The 24,233-nt window shown below is 36.8% G+C and overlaps 2 protein-coding genes across 3 annotated transcripts; one reads left to right on the plus strand and one right to left on the minus strand.

The window, feature by feature from the left end:
* Positions 1-5,307: 5,307 nt before the first annotated feature.
* Positions 5,308-7,115, minus strand: LOC141825371 (RHOMBOID-like protein 3). Of its 2 annotated transcripts, XM_074712763.1 has the most exons (6): positions 6,751-7,115; positions 6,409-6,572; positions 6,061-6,224; positions 5,871-5,973; positions 5,723-5,790; positions 5,308-5,621 (listed from the first exon to the last, which is right to left on the minus strand). In XM_074712763.1, the coding sequence occupies exons 1-6, from the start codon at positions 7,011-7,013 to the stop codon at positions 5,574-5,576; spliced, it is 810 nt and encodes a 269-aa protein (XP_074568864.1). In that variant the 5' UTR covers positions 7,014-7,115; the 3' UTR covers positions 5,308-5,573. The 2 variants fall into 2 exon arrangements, with proteins under 2 accessions (XP_074568864.1, XP_074568857.1); XM_074712756.1 differs by having other exon boundaries at positions 5,723-5,973.
* A 1,461-nt stretch (positions 7,116-8,576) lies between these two features.
* On the plus strand, positions 8,577-23,608 carry LOC141833850 (eukaryotic translation initiation factor 2 subunit beta-like). Its single transcript, XM_074721357.1, has 10 exons — positions 8,577-8,705; positions 8,851-8,923; positions 10,558-10,663; positions 10,798-10,853; positions 10,946-11,000; positions 11,140-11,237; positions 19,261-19,406; positions 21,591-21,733; positions 22,278-22,363; positions 23,348-23,608. Exons 2-10 carry the CDS (start codon positions 8,879-8,881, stop codon positions 23,423-23,425), a joined length of 813 nt encoding a protein of 270 aa, XP_074577458.1. The 5' UTR covers positions 8,577-8,705; positions 8,851-8,878; the 3' UTR covers positions 23,426-23,608.
* The last annotated feature ends 625 nt before the right edge of the window (positions 23,609-24,233 follow it).

The following is a 24,233-nucleotide window of genomic DNA, read 5'->3' on the forward strand; positions in this document are numbered from 1 at the left end:
TGAAAATTTGAAATATGATAAACCTTAGTTAGATCACTTAAATGAATTCAATTCGTATCCGCATATATAAATTACAATTAAATCCACTTTAAAAAATTAAATCCAACATTTTCGTATTCTCATTATGGAGGCATTTTTATTGTGTTGATAGTATAATCTCCTACACTTTACATTCTTCAGGAATGAGATTCAAACTTTACACTTTACATCCTTCAGGAATGAGATCCAAACTTTACACTTTACATCCTTCAGGAATGAGATCCAAACTTTCTCTTGTTATAATTATGATGGAATTTAGTAGTTAAATTATGAACTGATCAAGGATTTGGTAGCAACGGCTAAGAATGTTTCTTAAATTCAAACCCTGGTCTAGGCTGAGATGATGCAACTTTACTCTTGCACAAGGACTTCTCATGATAACAACAATTCATCAAATTGATAAGGATAAATATATAGTTAAGCTGAGCAATACCTTCTTCCGTTGTGATCAACTGTAGTTTTTCGATTTATCTTCTCACATATGATCGTGGAACCGACCGTGTGGTATCGCTGGGGTGATAAATTTCACCTTTTGTAGAAAAAAAAAGAGATAAGAATAAATAGTTTCTCTATGTTTCTTACTAATGGAAGTGCATCATATATATTAATATATTCTTACCATTCTATGACAAATATTGAATAGACATTTTCCCTTTAAATTATGATAGTTTCTTTTGCCTCAATATTAGATTATCAAATTTGAGTTTTGCTTTTAGAAATACCAAAATCCAACGTGGCCAACACCGCAGCACTGTGGATTTTAAAATCCAGCATCCATGATATTGAATTTTAAAATCCAACACCACAACATTGTTGATTTTGAAAATCCAATATCATAGCATTAAAAGCAAGGGTTTGAATTTTGACGAAGTCGAGCAATACCCTTCTTCATCGTGATCAACTATAATTTTTTGATTTATCTCTTCACAGATGATCGTGGGGCCGATCGTATGGTGCCGCTAAGGTGATAGATTCCATCGTTTTGCAGAAGAAAAAGGTGTTGGATTTTAAAATCTAACATCACAATGGTGCAAATTTCAAAATCCAACACCATGGATTGGTGTTGGATTTTGAAATGCAACACTTATTCAATACCACTATGGTGGTAAATTTTAAAATTTATTATAATTTATGATGATTTTAAAATTTACTATAGATATTAATCATGTCCAATTTGTTATATGAACTATAAAAAGAAAGTTTTACAAAAATAAAAAAAAAAAAGATAATGGCAATGAAGATGGAAACATGATCGTAGTGGATGAGAAGCTCTTTTAATCAACAAGGAACCTGCATGTGAAACTATATATTACTTTTACAGTGATGCTCTTGAATCATTATTCATTATTCTTGGAAATCAAATGCTCAGAATTGTCAATGCTTTTTGTTCAATTGAAGGTTCGATTAGTTTGTTATAACTAATCCTCCTACTAATTTTGCGGCATTATTTTACAAACTATCAATTTTAATTGTCTTGCAGAAGGAACTAATATCTAATGATCAAAATGGCAACATTAGAGTATGAGATCTTGCTTAATTCATGCAGTTGTGAGTTAGTAATTAAGTACATTTGTTTTGTTATGAGATCTGATGGAAAAAAATGTTCAGATGTTGACTTGCAATGCTGTTACTTAGTAATAAATTATATGAGATTTGGTCCAAATTGACTCACCCATATTACACGGCTGTAGGTTCTCGAGGTTGATATGGTTGTAAGGTCTCTAATTGTAAAAAATGATAAATCCCAGTTAATCTCATTGACTATCTCTGGGGTGACTGGCTCGGCCCCACGGAAGTTTTCCACCGGCCAAGTAAGGTCTCTAATTGTGATGTGGGAGAAGGTGGATTTAATTCAATCAAATGATGAGTTTTTTCTTTTTTTGAGGATGCTATAGGAAGCAAGTCACTTAATTATCTAAATATATAACTTTGTATGATTCATATAGATTCTATTCATTTTAAAGTCATACATTTTTATAGAAAAGAAATCATGTTATTAAAGGAATTTTTGTTACTAATTTAGATTGTTTTCTCTTACTAAGTGAATTATTGTTTTGCTTAAATGTGATGTTGATGATTGTATGTGGTATTATAATTGTTTGAATTTTGATTTTATAATTATATGTAGTATTATAATTGTGCGTGGTTTCTTATTGTGATATTATAATTGTACGATGTTAATAATTATATGCGATTAACATCACACTCTAACTGTAGTACGCTTCGCGCATTGTGAATGTTAATTGCAGTGCCCATTGCGGTTCGTTGGTGACGCCCTAACACATTTGAAAAGATCTAACAAATTTGGTCAGTTTGAGAGTTATAAAAAAATCCTAAGAGATGCATAATTCAGAAAGGAGGTGTTTTCTTGTGATAGAGAACCTTAGGAGAGTCATTCAAAAGATTCGTTAGAGTTTCCATCCATCATCGAGTTTGGAGTTCTTTCGAAGATGACAATTGACACATGATTAAGTTTTCTCTCCTCTATTCTTCTTGATTTGAGTTGTAGAATGTCTTCTTCTTCTTCTTTTGATTGTAACTCCATTTCTTTGGAGTAGTATTTTAAATTGTAAGACGAGGGAGTAGGTCGATGTATTATTAATGTTATTTTATATATCTATTCATCTTTTTTTATCGTATGATTTGTTGATCCATGATTCGATTTTATTGCACATATATAATTATGATACTAATCCTGTATAGAGCTGTCAAACGGGTTAATCTATGGCAGGGCAGATCAACCCATTAGAAACTCATCGTATGGCGAAGCGGGGTGGGCCAATCCACTAACTTGGTGGGTTAGAAAATCTCCAATCCAATCTAAGGTGAGTTGCGGGTTAGGCAGGTCAATCCATGGGTCTCTCAAAAAATGAATTATAGTTTAAACAAGTCAACTTGAAAATTTTAAGTTGGGATTACAATTTAGATGGAAAGGCCACTAGTCCATTAAATTTTCTACTTTAATTTTAAATTTTAAAGACCCATGGGTCAATCTAAGCCTGCCACGGGCTAACTCACATGGGACGCGGATCTAGGCGGGTTAACCCACCTTAAAATGGATTGATAAAATTATAATCTAACCCATCTAAATTATTTAGCGGGGCGGACCAATCTGACGGATCCAATCTAAATTGACAACTTTAATGGCGCATCTTCATGTTCCATGGGATATGAGAAAGGATCAAATGGTAAATCCAACTCTTTGACTCATAAGAATCGAGACGTGAACGGTTCACAAAAGTAGTTCAAAATTTCACTAGGGCATCATTAGTTATCACAGTGCTTAATGAGTTTATCCCGATGTCACAAAGTAAGGGATAACACCTAGAGGATCATGGGCATCGTGACAGAAGTCTCCTCGATAAGGGTGGCAATGGGGCGGGGCGGGGGCGGGTTTGTCATTCCCATCCCCGCCCCCGAATTACATCCCCGCCCCCATCCCCGACCCCATCCCCGAACCCGTGGGTTCGGGGAATCCCCATCCCTGAACCCGCGGGGATTAAATCCCCATCCCCGCCCCCATCCCCAACTCTCAGGAAACAACAACAAGTGTTTTGTGAAACAAGTCTCAAGATCATTGGAGACCACAAATTCCCCATCCGCGAACCCGAATCCCGACCCGAAACAACAAGTGTTTTTTAAAGAATCGGGGCGGGTTCGGGGATGGGGATAGTATTCCCATACCCGCCCCGAACCCGAACCCATACCCGAAAAAACCCCGAACCCGAACCCATACCCGAAAAAACTCCCCAAACCCATCCCCATTTCGGGTTTTCCCCGCGGGGCCCCGAACCCGCGGGGAAAATTGCCACCCCTACTCCTCGAGAAAGTAGTCGCTCTAATAAGGTTACTTTGAAAGTAGGCATCATGTTTGAGTAAACACGTCAATATAATTTTAAAAATTTATATTGGTTATCTCGGGATAGATCATTTTCATTCTTATCAACATTGAGGTGAGAGAGCAAATAATATTTAGAGCGTTGACAATTGTCGCAACAAAGTAAAAATTTTAGAATTGTTCCACAAAATTGATTTCTTCCTAAGACTTCTCTTGTTTTTTAAATTCGTTTTCTCTCATGATTCTTGCGATTTTGATTGTTCTAGATGACTTACTTCGTGATTTTGTTCGTATTCAATTTACAATCGCTATGTGATCGATATTTTATTATTTGATGATAGTCGTATATTTGTGAATTTCGCACATCATTGGTCGATTGAGCTTTAGCGTCCTACGAGTCAATGCATGTCAGCAGACGTTGGTGCTATCGACGTGATCTTTCCAACAATCAAGTCAGCATTGGATTGAAAGATGAAGTTTGAGGGTGCGCGAGAGAAGAAGAGGAGTAATTCAAAAGAGACAAGTAGCCTCTCCGCGTGAGTAGTGTTCGAAGTTAAAGCCAAAACTAATTGTTTTGGTCTTAATCAAGTCTATATAGTCAGAATTAAATTATCAAGTACATGAATTTAATTAAAAAATATAATCATGTATTTAATACAGAAAGAATCAAATTATTTTTGCATTTTCTTTTGTCATGGTTATATTAATTAAATTGTAACATGAAAAAATATATTGAAAGAAAAAATTAAATTTCTTCGTCTATATTTTTCTTTTAAATTGTTACACTTCTCTTCTATCACCAAGTATTACATCTTCTCTCTCCTCAAGTGGATAAATTGTCTCAAGAATTAACAATTATGAAAGCAATAAAGTTAAATTTGAAACTTTTGAAATTTAGAAGGATAATAAAGATACAACTATTTCTTACTCATTCAAAATGAAATTATCACACTTCAAGGTTAAGACTCAAATAATGTCACACTTCTCCTTCCCAAACAAAGAAGCTTAGATTGAAGTTGCTAAATGAAAGTTCTTAAATTTGAAAGTTCTAAATAGAAATTTTAACTTTTACATGCTTTTAAAGAATGAAAAATTTTATATTTTATTTAGTAGGTTTAGTTATTTCAAGAATCATAATTTATTTCACTCACTTCTAAAGTAACAATTGAAAACAGCATGTTCTTGAGAAAACCTCTTTTAACAAAGCAAGGAGAGTTTAGTAACACGCAAGGAGAGATAAGTACCTGAAAGCCGAACTAGAGGAACTTGAACTCTCAGGCTCTGCTAGATTGTCCTGCATACTGCAATACTGCTCATGAATATTCAAGCACTTTTATGATCAGTTGTGTGGATCAGCACAGATTAGCAGTGAGTATGATCAGGATGCAAGCTAACAATCATGAAGACTTTCAACTATTAACATAATGCAATTGTTATCACCTAATATAGAATTGATAATGTGTGTGTGATCCAACGAGGGTACGACAGTTATAGACTAACATTACTGAAATGAAACAGTACACACTACACGCGAGAGTAACAAAACTCTACAAAACAAAACCAGATTTGAGCTATGTACAACGACATCTAACCAGAACAAAAGATACATCTCCAAGAGCTCATCCATCTTATTCAATTCTCGCAAACCCACCTCGATGTTGGCACACAGTTCAAGTAGTGGCACCAATGGCAATGGTCATTTCCATTCACTCCTGTAAAAAGCATGACTAATCCAACAACAAATCTGCGGAAAGAAACAGGCAGTGAGCATTGATTGAGTACATAATCTGAGAACTTAATGCGATATCAGATAAATTTGTACAAGCTACTACGGAGAATTCTCACCCAGCTACTAGCAAAAGCAATGCGATTGCCCACAAGATGTATTGGTATGCTTTGTATTTGGATAAAATCTGGGCTGGAAAAGAAAGATCCTCGCGTTCCATCCAACCAAACTGAGGACGGATTAATAGAACAAAACCTAGAAGGAAACCTGATGAGAAGCCTCCAATATGGGCAAAGTTATCAACGTGAGGAAATAAGCCAATGCCTAAGTTGATCACAATTATGACAACAAGAGTTAACAGAGCTGCAACCTACACAAAGAGATCAAATCTATTAGGCCATTGTACCAAACTAAGCTCGACTCTGAGTACAAGTCAGGTATGAGGGTACATAATTACCCTATTGGAATAAATAGTCCAATTTATGATAAGTTCTGAAACCATTGCTCCAAGTAGTCCAAACAAAGCCCCAGAGGCACCAACAGAAATGCCATTCCTCAAGAGCAGAGCAGACAGAACGGCACCACCAAAACCTGATAAAAGATATATGATCCCAATGCGCACTGCAAAGGAGATTTTTTTTTTTGTCAACGTTCTGAAAATTGATATAGAGAGGCCAAATTCAGATTAAAAACAATCTGAACTAGGAATTGAAATGACCTAGATAATTTGGGTTATAGACGTTAATCACAAAAACTTATATAGAACCTTTAAATGCTTTAATGCAAAGTTAGTAAGAACACACACCAAATCCAAATTGCTGCTCAAGCCGAACTCCAACAAAAAGTAAGCATAACATATTCGCGAGTAAGTGGATGAGTCCTGCATGTAACCAGATACAGGTAACAAGCCTCCAAGCTTGATGCTGATGAACTACTTTGCTCCACTGAAGAGCCCCCAATTTCTCCAAGCTGGAAATAAGAAGCAGGGCGTCACGAGAGAATGATTGAGTAAGAGACAATCGCAAAAGCTTAACAGAAGAAAACATAATGGCAAAGAGGGTTTTGGCCGAATCAAGAAACGGGCGACCGAGAACAAAATAAAAACCCTAACTTTAACCAGAAACGCCGAGGGAGGAGGTGTATTCACGTGGATGCGGAGGGGCCAAAAAGGGGGTTCTCGCGGACGGGCTGGAAGGAGAAGCGGTGGAGGAAGCGAGCGGAGCAGGAGCCGTAGGCCTGGGAGCGAGCGGGGCAGTTGTTCACATACATCTCCACCACGAACACCGCCACGCACGCCGCAAGGACGAGCGGCACCAGCCAGGGCGTCCACCCGCCCTCCTCCCGGTATCCATGGGCTACGCCACCGCGGCGCTTGCCTGCGCCGCGCCTGTTACCCTCGACGTCGGCCATCAGGGAGGGTGGGCGGCTCTAGCTCGAGGCTGAGGACTTTAAGGCGGAGGGGCGGTTGGTGGAATCCAGCGAGGGTTGCTTGGCTTCGAAGCGCAATGAGCTGGGGACGTTACCAGCTACCTCATGAAGCAGCAGGTGGAAGCGGCGAGGGCGTAATTGTAATTTAAATAATTCCTCCTTCTCTTTACATTTTACCCCATATCAATTTTTTTTCATTTACAATTTGAACCTTAATAAACATTAAATAACTTCTTCGGGACACTTTAATGCTTCCCATTTAATCCTAAATTACAACTCATCGTAGTTGTCAATCTTCAAAGCTATGTGTTCCGGTTGAGATCCGTTTCTGAATGCGCTGCTTCTTCTCAGCACCTCACTTGGGTGAGCTTGGGTGAGGAGGAGAACGTGGAGCTTCTAGGACCAGCGAGCACAACGAACGTGAGAAGGAAGGTCAAGGGTTCCCCCGGCACAACCACTCCATGCTTAAGTTAGTTCGTGGAGAGGGAAGAAGAAACGAGAGTGAAAAGTGAAGATTGTGAGAATGCATACCCTCCTCTAGTATAGAACCAACCTTTATATAAATCTAAAGCATCATGTCACATCATAGATATGATTGGAGTCCCATCACCGTTATGAATATGTTAGAAGGCATGGTATAGTCAGAGCATATGCCCCATCGCTGACCTGTGTTTGAGAGGTCATGTCGCGCACACCTATCAAAGTATTGCCATGATGAGTTGTAAGGGTGGTAGAGGGGGGCATTCACAGCCGTATGATGGGGGAGTGGTCTTTGGAAAAGAGGAAAAAGCCTGTATTGGGCCAGGGCAGAATTGGGGAGCCCGCATGACTTACGTCCGAATGGGTCGATTCGGCTCAGTCGGGGAAGCTTCTTTGAGGATCCGGACAGGCCCGGGAGATGGTGTCCGTGCGAAGTCGGATTGGCCTGAAGGAGCCTATTTCCTTGCGAACTCGGCTCGGTCCCCGCATCGACTTAACCGATTCGGCGTGGAAAATTGAGGGCATTTGGTTCCGAGTGTTCGAGAGCATGAGGCAAACACTGATTCGTCTTGAGAGTCCGGGGAGGTTAGACTGGACTCGGCCTCGGATACGTTGAGAAGTCAGCTTGAAGACGAGGAGTCGGCTCGCTTGGTCACTACGAATCGTACTGTTGAGACTGATAGCTACTTTCGGACTTGACTAACCACAACCCACTCCCTACGACTATAACAGTCTGTTTATGCTATTAAATATGAAAGGAGGGATTAAAAGGTGAAAATATTAAGAAAACTAATTAATTAACTAATTGCACTCGTCGTCCGTCCGTAACTAATCACGTTAGATTTTAGATTTGTTGATGGGTGAAGTGAAAAGCTAACAAATTTTGTGGTCTTTTAAAACTGTTTATTTTCAAAATTATTTTAAAAATAAAATATATACTGAAACAACTATTCTGTTACGGTTGAATGTTGTATGCCAAAGAATGTAACGGTTTTATCGGCTGAACGTTAAGGAAACGTTTGTGATCAGTGGAGCTGTTATAAACATGGAAGTAACGGATCCGATCCTCGTGTTCCTGCCCTGCAAAACCCTTTGGCCCTTTTGACGCCGAAACGCAGGGATTCTGCAGCCTCTCTCTGCGCGATTCGTGGGAATCGATAGAACTCGAGGGATCGATTTCTTCGTAGAAAGCCGGTAATTCTGATTCCTTTTGCGCGCGCGTTCTTCTTCGCACGTAGTTCCCCTACTATTTTATTATTTTTGCTTTTGATATGGAGCTAGGTTTTGGTGGATTCTGCTCGATATGCTGCTTTAATGCTCTCTATTTGGTTGAACGCAGTTTGCTTAGGAGTTCAGAGATTGGGAACATGTCTAACGAGAATCCTACTGAGATGAAAGAGGAGGTTCCAGAGGTAAGATTGCTCCTTTCCTCTTGTTTTTCTGGTATTGTTTGTTCTTGTAATTTTCTTTTGTGCTGGACCGTACTATGCGCTTGATGTCAGCCGGTTTACATTTGCTCATGTGCATTTCGGGCAATTTGCCGAATTTTGTGTCAATGGTTGTTTTTTCTCCCTGGTTATGTTGCTTCTGTTTGGTGATTGGCTAGGCCCACTAGTTTTACTCGTCTTTCATCGTTCATGGTCATTGTAGTTGGAAGTTCGATACTGTAAATTTGGGGGATAGCTGTAACATTCCTCCTTGAAGCTGGAGGATGTATATTATCTATGTCTAACTTGTTACATAGATTAAAAAAGCTCTCATGAATAAAACATAGATTAGGCACAACAATGAAATAAGAAGCATGATGCTCCACTTAGGTGAACCCAGACTTGACGAAATAATAGAGCATACAACCAATGCCCCCATCGATCTTAGATCAAGATACGACCAATAATGTCTCTGGCCTCAAATCAAGATATCAATAATTCGGAGAAAGAGAGAAAGGATGAAAAGTAACCTCAAGAACTACTCTTTCTAGCAGGTTTATTCTTTTTGAAGCAACAATTACATTAGCACACAATAGATCGAGGGAAAAAGAAAGTGCTCGAGGGTCTTGTAGGAGTGATAGGTTGATAGATAGACCCTATGCTAGACTTATCAACATTGGAATAGGACATTTTGTTTGTTTATGTCTTCACTAGCTTTAGGTGACACAAATGCAACACACAGAGCTAATGTGGTTGACTGGTTGGTGTTACATGATGAGGAAGGCTTGCAGTCGCATGTGGGAGAAGCTGTGGCAGCGGTTGTGCTCAAGTGTGGGGTGGGAAGGAGGACATGAAATAACTGCTTAAGATTGATGTTGTTGCTTGATTACTATGTGCACTACTGAATGGCAGCAGATAATTGTTTGATCCTGCTGCTTGTGACAAGAGAAGCAATGACTACAATGTGCTTCATGGATGAGGAAACAAAGGGAGAACAGTTTGCTGTTCCACCAAAAAGGTACGCTAGTTTGCGATGATGGAGGACAAGTACTGGTAGATGTAAGGCTTCTCTGCTTGTGGATGCATGTGGACGTGCAGGTTTAGGGTATTTGTGGATGGCACATTATTGACTATTTCCACCTGAGTATGTGCGACTCTTTGGAGGGGATAGTGGATCACTGATGGATGCTAGTTGATTGCTATCCAGGTACTTGTGGGAGAAGTCAACATGGACCACATTCAAGATTAAAGAAAAGGATGAGGTATACTTTTGGGGATTTGGTACCATGTAGAGTTTGGAGAAAAGTAGAATATTTCATTACATATCATTAATGAATTAACAGTGTAATGGGTATCTATAGACATGATAAAATCTTAAATCTAGAACCATTAACGCTGGACTAAACCCTTTAGACCACTAACCCTATTAATCTAATACCTCTAAGAGATATTTCATTGAACAACTTTATTGAGTTTGCATACATTTGTAGGGCAATAAAAAAATTTCATTTTTGTCCTTGATTTTCAGATTTTTTTCTTCTCTGAACTAATATTGATTGCATTTGTCTTGAATGTTTTATTTATATTTATATTTAATATGTTTCTGGTTGATTGCTTAGTTGGCTCCCTTTGATCCAACCAAGAAGAAGAAAAAGAAGAAGGTAGCCATTCAAGATCCTGTTGAGGAGGTAGAAAAGCTAGCTGAGAAAACTGAAAGCTTAACAGGTATGATTTTTAGGATCCATCTCTGATCATTCAAAGTAGCTTTATTTTTTAAAACTTTAGTACAGTATTTAACTTTCATTGATTAAGCTTAAGGGCTCAAACATCTTCTAGCTGACACTGGTATACTGTTCCAGTTGATGAGACAAGTGGACCTAGTTTTGTGGGGATGAAGAAGAAAAAGAAGAAACCAGTTAGTAAATGCTTTGTTGCCTAACTCTCATCCTTTTGTCCAACTTCTATACTGATTCTATTGCATAATGCCACTACTTTTTGTTATTTTAGGTTGAAACAAATTTTTTGAATGAAGATAATGGAGATGCTGGAGAAGAACCCGATGGTAGGACGCTTCAGTGTGGATTATGTTGCTTCCATTTAAATGATAATATGAAGAGTTCAAAGTTGTTATCTATTGATAAAGTAGTCGATTATGTCGCCACTCATTTGTAATCAGTCACATTGCTTCCATGATTATTTAGGCGATCAGGTTGGAGAGGACGAGCTAGGCGAGGGTATTGTGTTAGGAGTTGTTCAATACCCATGGGAAGGAACAGATCGTGATTATAAGTATGAAGAGGTAAGATGAACCTTGCCTTGAAGATTAACTTTTCTGTAGTTTGTTCAAGGACTGTGCCTATGGTAGTGCAGATCATTTCATTTCTTTTATTAGTTTATTATCTTGCTTCTGTCATTCTTTTAAGTTTCACTCTTATTAAAATCTTATATCAAGATTTCCACCCGCCATGGCCAGTCTCAAGCCCGGATAAGGAGGAGGGTTACGTTAGGTTGTCAATTAGCGTTAAACTAAGGCAAAAGTTCAATGAATGAATTTATTAAATTATTGTGCTAATACTAGGTTGTTCCCCAGAAGGAACGCGTTGTAAAGTTTGACTGTAACGTCTCGGCAAGAACCGCTACATCTTTAGAACTCGGGTGTAGTGATAAATATGCACGAGTTCGTATTGCAAGGTCTGATTGTAACGTATCGACAATGACCTCTATATCTCCATGAGAATTTAAGTATAGTATTAAATAGGTAGGAATTCTCATATCATAGGTTAGATAAGAACAAATATTATAGAAAAATTAATAGTCTAAGATTTGGAACATGGAACATAGAAATCCTCACTGGTAAAGCAATGAAACATGAAACATAGGAACCCTCACTAGTAAAGCAATAGAGTTAGTAGATACGATGATTAGGATAAGAATTAGTATTTTGTATGTACAAGAGATAAAATAGGTAGGCGAGAAGGCAAAGATGATAGAGAACTCGGGTTTTAAGTTATGGTATACAAGAAAGACTAAAATAAGAAATGGAGTGGGTATTGTTGTAGATAGGATGTTAAAGGATGAAGTTGTAGGAATAGTTAGAAAGATAATAAAATTTAACTTTCAAGATAGTAGTGGAAAAAGAAACTATGAACGTAATTAGCATATATGCATCTCAAGTAGGATTAAATGAAGATACTAAATCAAGATTTTGGGACGACCTTGATAAAGTATTATAAAACATTTCGCCAAATGAAATGATTTTGATAGGAGGCGATCTAAATAGTCATGTTGGAGTGAAAAATGAGGCATATGAGAGGGTGCATGAGAGTTATGAGTTTGAAATAAGAAATGAAGAAGAGAAAGGTATATTGGATTTTGCGATAGCATATGATCTTATACTAACTAATATTTTTTTAAAGAAAAGAGAAGAACACTTAGTCACGTTTAAAAGTGAGAATAATAAATCAAAATTTGACTTTCTTATAATTAGGAAGAGAGATGGAAAGATTTGTAAAGATTATAAGGTCATCTCTGAAGAAAGCTTAATTACTCAACATAAGTTAGTAGTGTTGGATATACACCTCAAGTATAGTATTAATAGAAAGAAAATATACACGATTCCTAGAATTAACAGGGAAAGTTAAAGGATGGGAAGCAAAACATATTTAAAGAGAATGTAGGAGTATAAGCATTAGGTGAAATATACAATGATTTTAATACGACATGGGATAAGATGGTATCAAAGTTGAAAATATTAGCCAAGAGTGTACTCGGTGAGTCAAAGGGACATGTACTGCCAAGTAAGGAATCTTGATGGTGGAATGAGAAAGTGAAAGAAAAATGAACAACTTATAAGATATTATATATTTGTAAAAATGAGGAAAATTTAGAAAAAATATACAATAGTCAAGAAAAAGACTAAGAAAGTAATGAATGAAGTTAAAAATGAAATTTTTGAACGATTATATCGAAAATTGAATACAAAAGAAGGGGAAAGAGATATTTATAGAATAGTTAAAGTGAGAGAGAAGAAGATAAAAGATTTTATCCAAATAAGATGTATTAAAGATAAATGCAATAGGGTACTAGTAAATGATAGAGAAATGATGGAAGAAGTATTTTCATCAACTTTTTAATGAAAGTTTAGGTGACCAACTTAACTTAGGTAATTTAAGTATATTAAATGAGTATAGAAATTTAAATTTTTATTATAGAATTCAAACTTTAAATACGAATTCAAACTTCAGAAGTAAAATAAGTTTTAAATGGAATGCAAAAATGGAAAAACCATTGAACTAGATGATATTCCAATAGAGGTATGGAAGTGCTTAGGGAAACAAGTTATTGGTAAGTACTCTAGTTCCCTTATATAAGAATAAGGAAGACGTATAAAATTGTACAAACTATAGGGGTATGAAATTAATAAGTCATACTATGAAATTTTGAGAAAGAGTAATAAAAAAAGATTAAGGAACGAGACCATAGTAATCAAAAATTAATTTGGGTTCATGTCTGGAAGGTCGACAATAAAAGTTATATATCTTCGAAGCAAAAGCAAGATCTACACATGGTATTCATTAACTTAGAAAAAACTTATGATAGAGTCTTTAGAGAAAGTATATAGAGAATTCTAGAAAAAAGAGGTATTAATGTAACATATATTGAACTAATTAAAGATATGTATGATGATGTAACTGTTGGGATCGTCCTGGTGCAATGTGCGTGTTTACACGTTTCGAAAACGTGCGCAGCGGAAATAAACAAATAATTAACAGTAATTATTACTAAAACACACGCATTCAAAGCAGGAAATAACAAGTACAAGACATGACAGGAATTTAAAATTTTCAGAATAAAAGAATTATTCTAAACGCATACCTCGCTGATGATGACGTTGAGCGGAATTGGCATCAATCGAGCGGTCCTTGTCAAAGTCTCGCCTTTACTGGTGATCCATGCCAAGCTCTCGTTCGGACGCCTTCGGAAGTCACGAGTTGTGTCATCGCCTTCGGTACTAGCCGATGACGATGACGATCGAATCGCTTTATTTCGTAAATCACGCAACAACGTTTGTCACGACGTTCCGGGGCTTTCTAATTATCACCGAGAATCGTATTCCCGGTATAGTTTTTGATGGTCAACTATTGACCGTCGATTTAGGACAAATTGATCGGAACTATTCCTATGATGATGGAATAATCTCCTGAAAGCTTTGTAAGTTTTCGAGAGGACTATAGATAGTCGTCAAACGATCAGGGATGAACGGCAACACCTCTGACGAAAAACTTTTGATAACAATTAACGGTTATTCCGGTAGCAATTTCACAAATCGCTCCCGAAAGGAAAACAAAACCAAAGTATCTCCTCTCCCATACTGTAGAAACTTCTCCTCCTCTGGTTGCCGACCACAAAATAGTCGGCGGAACTCTGACTTCTTCTCACAGATGAAGAAGAATAGCGTTTCTCCTCCTTCCTCTCCGGAAACGACGGTCGGCAGTGGGCAGAGGCGGCAACCGCGAAGAAGAAGGAATCAACTTCTTGCTTCTCCGGCAGGGCAAACCAGCAGTAGCGGTGAAGGCAAGCTCTAGGAAGGTGAGATCAGAAGAAACAAGAACCGGCGCTTGGACTCTGGTTTCCTTCTCCCTTGGCCGGCAACATCGCTGGCAGAGGATCGCGAAGAAGGAGGCGGTGTCGCGGTAACCATCGGGCAGAGGCGGCGCTCGCGAGGAAGAAAGCATCGGCTCGGGCTCTCTCCCTCCTTCGGCGCGGCAGGAATATAGCAAAACAAGGGATGGCGCCCCTGTCTTCACTCTCCGCCTAGGGTTCGACTGTCGTGCTTCTCTGGCGCGGCGGGCGAAGAAAAGAGGTGGCGGTCGCGCGAAGCCCAGGGACTAGCCACCGATCGCTCCTTCACATTAGGGTTTCAAGGCTGCGGTCGCACGAAGAGGAGAGGGACGCGACAAACGCGGGGAGGAAGAGCCGCGGCCGCGCGGGGGGAAGAATCGCGGTCGCGCAGCTGAAGAAGAGGATGATCTCGCGAATCCTCTGTTTTTATCACGCGGTGAAGAGGAGCTACAGGAGCCGTCTTTTCTTTTAAACTGAATCAGTGATTAGGGTTAGGAATAAGCCGGGTTTGGTTTAGAGTTTTTCTATTTGAACCGAACCCAAACTGTAGCGAATCGAACCGGGTTCAATCTTGGTTCAAAACCAAATCGCTTGGTTCACTAACCAAATGAATTCCGATTTGATCCAAATCAATTTTGTTCAATTCGTCTTCACAAGACAAAGCTCCTCATCTCCTCCGTTTTGCCAAAACCTCTTCCATCATAAACCAAATCAAGTTGGTTCAATTTTAATTCAAAATTGAATCGTTTGGTTCAATAACCAATCGACTTTTAATTTGAACGAAATCAGTTTTGTTCATTTCTTCTTCATAAGATGAATTTCATCATATTGTCATTTGTCCGGTCCAACTAGACTTTATTTCTCTTGTTCTGAGAATCCAATTCTCAAATTCGTTTTAAGTCCTTCAGAAAACTTGTTGTGCGTGTGACCCAATAGGTTCTTGGTTATGTTGGTCGTCCGTAATTAACCATTAATTACGGAATAATCATGAGTGACACCTAATAGTACATCATGATCCCCAATTGACCGGAAAATTGACGATTCATTCCAGAACAATTCTAAATCCTTCAGCAGTTCTAATTAAACGTGTCTCGTTTCTTTCACCGTCTTATACCCGTTTGGTTCAGGACATGGTCTATGTGTCGGTCCCCACTAGATTGACTACGTCACACCTAGCTCAAGCTACTTTCTTGTCTTGTGGATTCAAGTTACTTATACATGTGTCCAAGAGTACCGTACTTTTAACATGTAATGTTTTGACCAAAGACTTTTGGTAGCAATCCTGACAAGCGGCCGCAAGGTATACGTCTCCTTTTCCAAAGACCGGTGAATCCTCTATGGGTTATTCAAACACCTTTGAGCACTTCAACTTATACCCAATCATCTCGGGTCCACACCTCCTTGGAGATGCTTGCTTACGATGTCAAAGTATAAACCTCCGTGACCAAGGTAATTTGAATACCGCAAGTCAAAGGAAACTCGCACTTAAACTGCACTGAGATCTTCAAGACATATGAATCGAACCATATGAAGTCTTAAGGCAGGTCACTCCAATGAACTGGTTACCTTTAACCAGCATCCACGTTTAACTCTTAACATCCAATGTTTCCAGCAGTGAGATCAGCTGTTTAGCTAACCAAGGAGTTTAAACGTGCTAGTCTCGACAGAATCGATAACGTCTGTGCTCACCAATTCCTCGACTAGGGATAATTTCAATACATTCATAATTGCACATGTAGAGATGCTCACGAGTTGTGATCCAATCACAAATTCTCTCATGTTATGAATCGTATTGCGGACATTCAGTATTTGAGCTTAAGATCCAATCAAACACATATGGAATGTGCACTCAAATAGTGAATTGCTATTTATTCAATAAATAGTATAACCGTAAGGCGATAGCCTTAGGACACCCCTCAAATTTTACAGTAATGACGAGAGTGAAGACTTCAGGTGGATTAACTGAAACATTTTCAATAAAGATAGGATTAACTCTAAGTCTCTATCTTTTTACACTAATCATGGACGAACTCACTAAACACATTCAAGACATAATATCGTAGTACATGTAGTTTGCAGATGATATTATTTTGGTAGATGAGATACGTGAAAGAGTAAAAGCTAAATTAGAATTTTGGTAAGAAACATTAGAAGTGAAAGGCTTTATGCTTAGTATAGTAAAGACAGAATATATAGAATTTAAATTTAGCAATATTAGACATAATGAGATAATTCTCAAGATAGGAGATGACAAGTTGTCTGGAACTGAGAGTTTTAATATTTAGGATTAATTTTTGCAAGATAATGGAGGGATTGAGAGAGATGTCTTACATAGAATACAGGCAGGATGGTTGAAATAGAGGAGAGCGTCTGGTGTTTTATGTGATCGTAAAGTACCTCTAAAACTTAAAAGGAAGTTTTACAAAATGACGATTAAACGTGCTATATTATATGACGTTGAATGTTGGACAATGACTTGAACATATGAGTAAAAGATGAGAGTTTCAAAAATGAGGATGTTAAGGTGAACGTGCGGACATACAAGGATAGACAAGATGAGAAATGAGAGCATTAAAGAGAAAGTCGAAGTTGCATCTATTAAGGAAAAAGTCTGAGAGACATGTTTAAAATGGTACGGATATGTACTTAGACGATCAATAAATGTTTTAGTTAAGCGATGTGAAACTATGATAAATACGCACATCAAATGAGAAAGAGGAAGATAAAAACGACTTGGTTAACAACAATAAAATAAGATAAAATTTATTTAAGTATAGATGATGATATAGTAGGGGATAGAGCCCAATGGTGTAGAAGGATTCATATAGCCGACCCTGCCTATGAGATAAGATTTGGTTGTTGTTGTATCAACATTTCCACAGTAGTTTTTAGAGGATTGTTTATTTCTATCAAAAGTGTTTAATATATTAAGATGCTAACATCTTGAACCGAGAGAAACTTACATGAATGTGGAACTTTTGAGATTGACATGTTGTAAATAAAACAGTGTAATAGTGTTTGGTTGTCCAAGACACTTAGTTTCTGAAAGACTTTGCCATGGCATGGTATTAGTGGACAAGGTATGTACAAAATGGAATTTCTCAAAATGTTCTTATTTTATGGTTTATCTAAATTATAATTTAATGACAAAATCTGCTAACAATGTAATGTAAACATTTTAATGCATATTACATGGCTGCTTGGCTTCAAGCTGAGGTAATGCATATGGATTTTCTAGCCTATATGGTTATGCTATATTGAAGTAAGAAATTAATCAAGTATCTTGTCGATAATTGCTTCCCATCTTGGATGAGGAAACAGCCACAAGTCCTAACTAATTTGATGATTGACCAAACTTGTTCATATCAGTATACGGTGTGGTTTGTCCAGCTGTAGTGCCTGGTGTGAACTTAAAAAGATATGGTTAAATATAGTATCCTGTCTGACTTATAAGTACATATCATTACGGTCATTCCATTCAATACAGATTGAATTTTTTTGGTTGTAAAAGAATAAGAATGGCAGTTATCTTGATATTTCATATCGTCTTGACAATATTAGTTGCATGACTATCCAATTTACAAGATGAAAACTACAGTTGGGCTGTAGGTTTTGAAAATTTTGGTTTATGATGATTTTCACAAGCTTGACTAGTTGCATGCCTCCGAAGGCACTAATAAACTGCATCATGGATGATGAATTTGTAAAAAAAGTATTTGTAAAAGTTACTGATAGACTAGAACAGAAAGTTTCTGCATGGAGTCTTTGATTTGAGATCTATTATCTTAATAAGATAGTTAGCATGACATTATTGCAAATGGAAATAATTTGTGGCACACAGAATTCAATATCCCATATTGGCGTATGTTGAGATCTCTTAGTGAAGTTGACTAGTTTTCTTGTTTTCATGAATTCAGAATTGCACACCCTAAGTTAACAAATAACTACAAACTTATTACTAAATTTGATAGGTTAATGATTTATACCAAAAGCTTAAGCTATTTTGAAAGAACTGATATCACTATCCATATAAAATAATATAATATGCCTTTATATCCATTCCCATATGTGTGATTGGATACCATGGGTTTTCATTCCTAAACCTAAAACGTGAATTAATTAAGCAAATATTGCATAAATATTACTAATATGCAAGATTCAGACCCATGCCATGTTGAAGTCTATGAAAGTCCATTCCATCTCAAAATATCTAGGCATTTGGGAGGAAACACCCTCCTTTAATCTTTAACATCTAGACCATGGTGTAAAATATTGAGTTGTGCCAGGCCATGAGATTTGAAACGGTGCCTATTAATGTTTAAACTTTAAAGTAAGCGTACTTTGTTCAGATATCTTTGGTTTCAGCATACGTTTCTTTTATTGGCAAGTCTTTTACTACTTAGCTATTATAATGGGACACACATTGCCCTAGTTGTGCTCTTTCAGCATTGATTAACATACACAGGAATGCTGAATCTTCTAAATCAAATTCTTCATGGGGTATATGTTGTCTCGAATTGCCTGGCATGTGTTGACCTTCTACTTCAGTTCTTATGCCAGTTCTTTTAATACATTAAGATATTGTGCATTGCTTTTCCTGACTGTCTATCATGCATAGTGTTTTCTTCATTCTTATCTCGTACAATAACAGAAATTGTTTCATTAACCATTAAAATGTTGTTCTATTGTTGATCATCCAGTTGCTAGGTAGGGTATTTAATATACTACGGGAGAATAATCCAGATCTTGCTGGAGATAGGCGTAGGACAGTGATGAGGCCTCCACAAGTCCTCAGAGAAGGAACCAAGAAGACAGTGTTTGTTAATTTTATGGACCTCTGCAAAACGTATTCACTTCTCTCTTCCTTTTATAGCCTTTGCATTATCCTTTTGTATCCTCTATCTAGTTTGTTTCATTCACTTGTTGGTATGAATCTGGATTATGGTTCAGTCACTTATAAAAGATAGCTTTTAAGTTTTATTTATTAGATGTTTTGTTTTTTCCCATTTGGATCATAAAGCATAGCTATTTGCGTAGCTATAAGGTTTCAAAATATGTATGCAGGTGGTATGCAGTGGACCAATTGGACAGTGCATATTATTAATATTTTAAGTCTTTCTTCACAAGTGTTTATGTTAACATGAGTTACGGACCATTAAATAGGGTTTGAGCAAAACATGATTCTTCAATCTGCAAGTGCCAAAACTTAGAGGAATCACGAACGAACATAATCAATGATGTTCATTATATTTCTTTGTGAAAAGCAAGGCAGTTGGACGCTTGGAAGGCACAACCATATTTTACCAAAATATGGTTAAGTGCTAGTGTTCAGGAGGGATTTGCAGCCCATCCTTCACATCTGAGACCACAAAAAAAAATAGGAAGTGCTACATCATTTAACCCCTACTATCTATCCATGTCTTTTGGAATGCTATCTTTGGTACAGAATTATGCTTTACCCAATCATGTTTCCTTGCCTTCCAAAGGTGATGATCACAGACTGGAAGTGATATGGATGATAAGAAAATTGTCTACTTTTTTGTCACTAGGTGAAAGTTAGGACATTTAGACATTCATAATTCAGAAGGTATAGAATATAGTTTTGCACTCTCCGAGAGACAGTTCCAAATAAAGGACACAATTATAATGAATGATGGTCCATTATGTCTCTCTGTGGAAACTAAAGCATTTAGACATCCAGTGGCACTGAACATGTTTTATAAAAGGATGATTCTGCTTGGAGTTGTTATTTTTTTTACTTCCCTTTATGAGTTGTTCTAAATTGCCATGTCAGTAGCTGTATTATTTTGCTTTGTTATTTTTTTTTATACTTTATGAGTTGTGCTAAGTTGCCATGTTGGCAGCTGTATTATTTTGCTTCTTGGTTTAAAATTTCTCCATGAGCACTGTGTTTAAAAAGAATAAATAGATCTGGCTGGCTGTCATTTGTTGACTCCGGCACTGTTGGCATTCAACTCTAGCAAGGTTCAATGGCTGGAGAGATTTTGGTTAGGTCATGGGTGGAATCTAGTGAAAGGGTAAGGAAAGTTAAGGGCGCAAGAAAAAATTGAAAATGGGTCTTATAGGGACTGATGGGGGTATTACGAAACCACTGCAGACTGATACCTTCAAAATTGGTACTGAAATCAAATTTTTTAACCTTGTTATTCTAATTTCTAACCTTGTTGCTATTATTGTTTTTATAACTATCCTCAGTTGATGAATCATGATAAAATAAGAAGAGTTGGAACATAGGATACTCATATTCGTAAGTATGAAGCTTATTATTTTCAAGCTTTAGCATAATGTTTATGGACTTTCTTCATGATGAACATTAACCACTACGACAATTAATGCAACTAGACTATCTTGTTTAACCTTTTGGCTAGTCATGCACAGAGTGTTCATTTATTTTATCTAGTGATATGACAATATTTGAATGTCTCAGTTGGTAAAATAGAATTGTTTATATGCAAAATAGTCTTAGACAATTGTGGTGAATGTAGGGAGATGTGGAGTTTTGGCGTAACAACAAAATTATTGTTATGTGACCTTGTGGTCACAGGTTCGAGTTGCAGAAATAACCTTTGCAATGCAGGATAAGACTACGTACAATAAATCTAATGTGGTCCAATCCTTTCTTGAGACCCCACATTAGCGGGAGTTTCGTGCACCGTACTACACTTTAATACTATTTACAGTTCTGATTAATTAGTCAATCACTTCTTTGTTTTTTATATTTCCAATGATGGCCAAATATAAATAATTTGGCTTGTCTGGTCATGATGTTCTGTTCTGAATACCAATTGTTTTAATTAGCTTGGAAGGAAGGTCTTTGTTTGTAGCCTTAAAGAATGGTTGCTTCAAGTAGGACAGTTTACTGTTTTAAATCAGTATAAGATTTGTTGTAATGGACAAAAAAGAGCATTTTATTGGACTGATAATAGATATGAAGAATTGTAAAAAGTGTTTACATTATGACTATGAACTTTCACACATAAGGAGGCATTTTTTTATATTTTATATACAGGATGCACAGGCAACCAGAGCATGTGATGAATTTCTTGCTCGCTGAAATGGGAACTAGTGGTTCCCTTGATGGACAGCAGAGGCTGGTGATTAAGGGAAGATTTGCTCCAAAGAATTTTGAGGGTATCCTAAGAAGATATATCAGTAAGTTAACTACAAAAATTCCATCAACAGTTGTCCTGTTTCTCGTTGAACCAGGCCTTCCAAATTTTGAACTGTTGAAACATCAGTAACTTAGCCGAATTTTGGTGCAATTATTTTATATTGTTATATTTGTATTTGTGTATACATGTTGACAGTGCAGGTGCATTAGCGTACATGAAATGCAGATGCCCTCAGAAAATTAATTGAGCGAATACAATTTCTTCTAGTTTCAATTATGTATTTTATGCAACCTTAGAGGGAAATGCTGAGTAAATATTTAGAGAAATCACAATGAGTTATCTTGCAATGTGTCCAGACAGAAAAATTGAGGGCCAACTTGCCCAAATTTCTGAAATTATGCTAGTGTTTTGTCCTGGTGAATTGAAATAGTTTATATCTTCATCTTTTCCTATTGGTTCCCAAGATAGTAAAACATCTCTAGAACCCAGAAAAGCATAGGGGAAGTCTCATACAGATCTTGTACTTTAATCATTCAACAGGACAAATGGATTACTATATTTCACCATGATTCCAATTCATGCAGATGAATATGTTATATGTAATGGTTGCAAAAGTCCAGACACAATTCTCTCCAAGGAAAATCGTCTATTCTTTCTTCGATGTGAGCAGGTGTGGACTTCATTTAGTACCCACATTCTATTTGGTCAATTGCATTCTATCTTTGTTTTTTGTTTTTGTTTCTGTAGTGGTAATGGTCGACCAATATGATGCTACACTATATTCCATGTCTCTAATTTTTGCATTTGTTATTCTTGAATATGTTGAATTATTTTTTGTTTCATACCAGTCTGTTTCATTGTTCAGCTTTGATATTGAAAAGCTTTATTAAAAATTGTTTTCTCTTAGTCAGTCTCTGATGACCCATACTGCATTTAATAAATGACCCAAGATGATGACTTTGATGAGTTGTGAATATTGGTTAAACCTTTTGAATTTCTAACTACAATAACTTGCAAAATGGCAGCATCTAAAAGATATTTCTACTGCTTATAAAAAAATGTCTGGATCTAGTATGATATCATTAACAGAACAAAGAGTGGATGTTTAAAATGTTGAAGAATTCCTGGAGTGCTGTTTTGATTGTCTTGTTCTCTTGATGCATAAATAAATTTTAGTACTGTGGAGTGTTCAATTCCTTTGTATTTGACTTAAAAGAGCACTGAGTAGGTACAGGTCCAAAACGGGTTAATGTGCAAGCATGAGAATGTTAGATGGACAATCAAGGTTGCTAGAGAAGATAAAATTATATTATTCAGGAGCAAAGTGTAGGCCTAACAGATGACAAAAAAAAAAGTGTAAATCAGCAAATTGGTACGAACACATTAAAAGACGACCTTTAACTTTTATAGTCATACAAGTCCAATTGATTAGACTTGTTGGCTCAAGGATAGAAAAAGTTAAAAAGAAATTACAGAAGATCTGAATGTTACTAATGCTATTTGGGTTATCACGTCTCTGGTCAGCATGAGCAACAGTTAGTCTGTTTTACTTTGTTTATTATCAGGTTGGAATGCATCCGGATGTCACAGTCTATCTCACATTTGATTATGGGATTCACTCATTTTGACTTGATTATGCTTATTGAAACTGCAGTGTGGTTCTTCGCGGTCAGTAGCACCCATCAAAGCTGGTTTTGTGGCCCGAGTTGGTCGCCGTAAAGCTGGCACATGATCAGAATAATCTTCATCTCAATAATGCCACTCTTCAACCATTTCAAGAGGCTCTGCTTTGTTGTTCATTTGCACTATTTGATCGCTGCACTTTTTAAAACAGTTTTGTATCTTTTGTTGAGAATGTTGCTGCTCCGACTTCTAAATGCTGTTTCTGCCTTCTTTACCGAGTCGTTGGTCGCCATCGTTCGACCTATTGTCTGCTTTTGACAGCTTGTGCCCTTATTCTGGCGGTATTGAGTTCAAGATGGGGCTTGCTTGTGCTGCCTCTTGAGAGAATGCCACATTTCTATAAATATTCACAATAAGTCACCAGATACCTCTTTATGGTATTAAAATTTTATTTTTATCAAAGATCACTTATTTCCATATATATGATGATTAATATATCTCACTAATATGTATTGAATTTTATTTTTTTTAAGACCCTAAATAGGGCTTTTTGTAATATATTTTATGGAAAAGATGTCTTAGTGGTGAAACATATATGCTAGAGTATTATTATGAAAGTATATGTAAATAAAAATGAACTCGTATGATCCGCAATTACGTTTATAGGTTTATATGATATAAAAAAATCAAAAATATTTTTATTGATGTAAAATTAGTTGAGTGTGTTGAATTTTAATAGAGATGAATATTTTAAAATTCAGTTTCTAATATAGATAAGTTATGTTTTGAATTTATTCGGAAAGTGATTTTTAATGTGTATAAATTATGTTTTGAATTTATGTGAACTCCTAGAAATTTTGGAGGTCGATTTTTAAGATGTTTAAATTAAAACCATCAAAATCTGTACAATTTGTTAG

The sequence above is a fragment of the Curcuma longa genome, chromosome 1 (genome assembly GCF_044706935.1).
Source record: "Curcuma longa cultivar G26 ecotype Majalengka, Jawa Barat chromosome 1, ITB_CL_G26_1.1, whole genome shotgun sequence".
NCBI classification, from domain to species: domain Eukaryota; kingdom Viridiplantae; phylum Streptophyta; class Magnoliopsida; order Zingiberales; family Zingiberaceae; genus Curcuma; species Curcuma longa.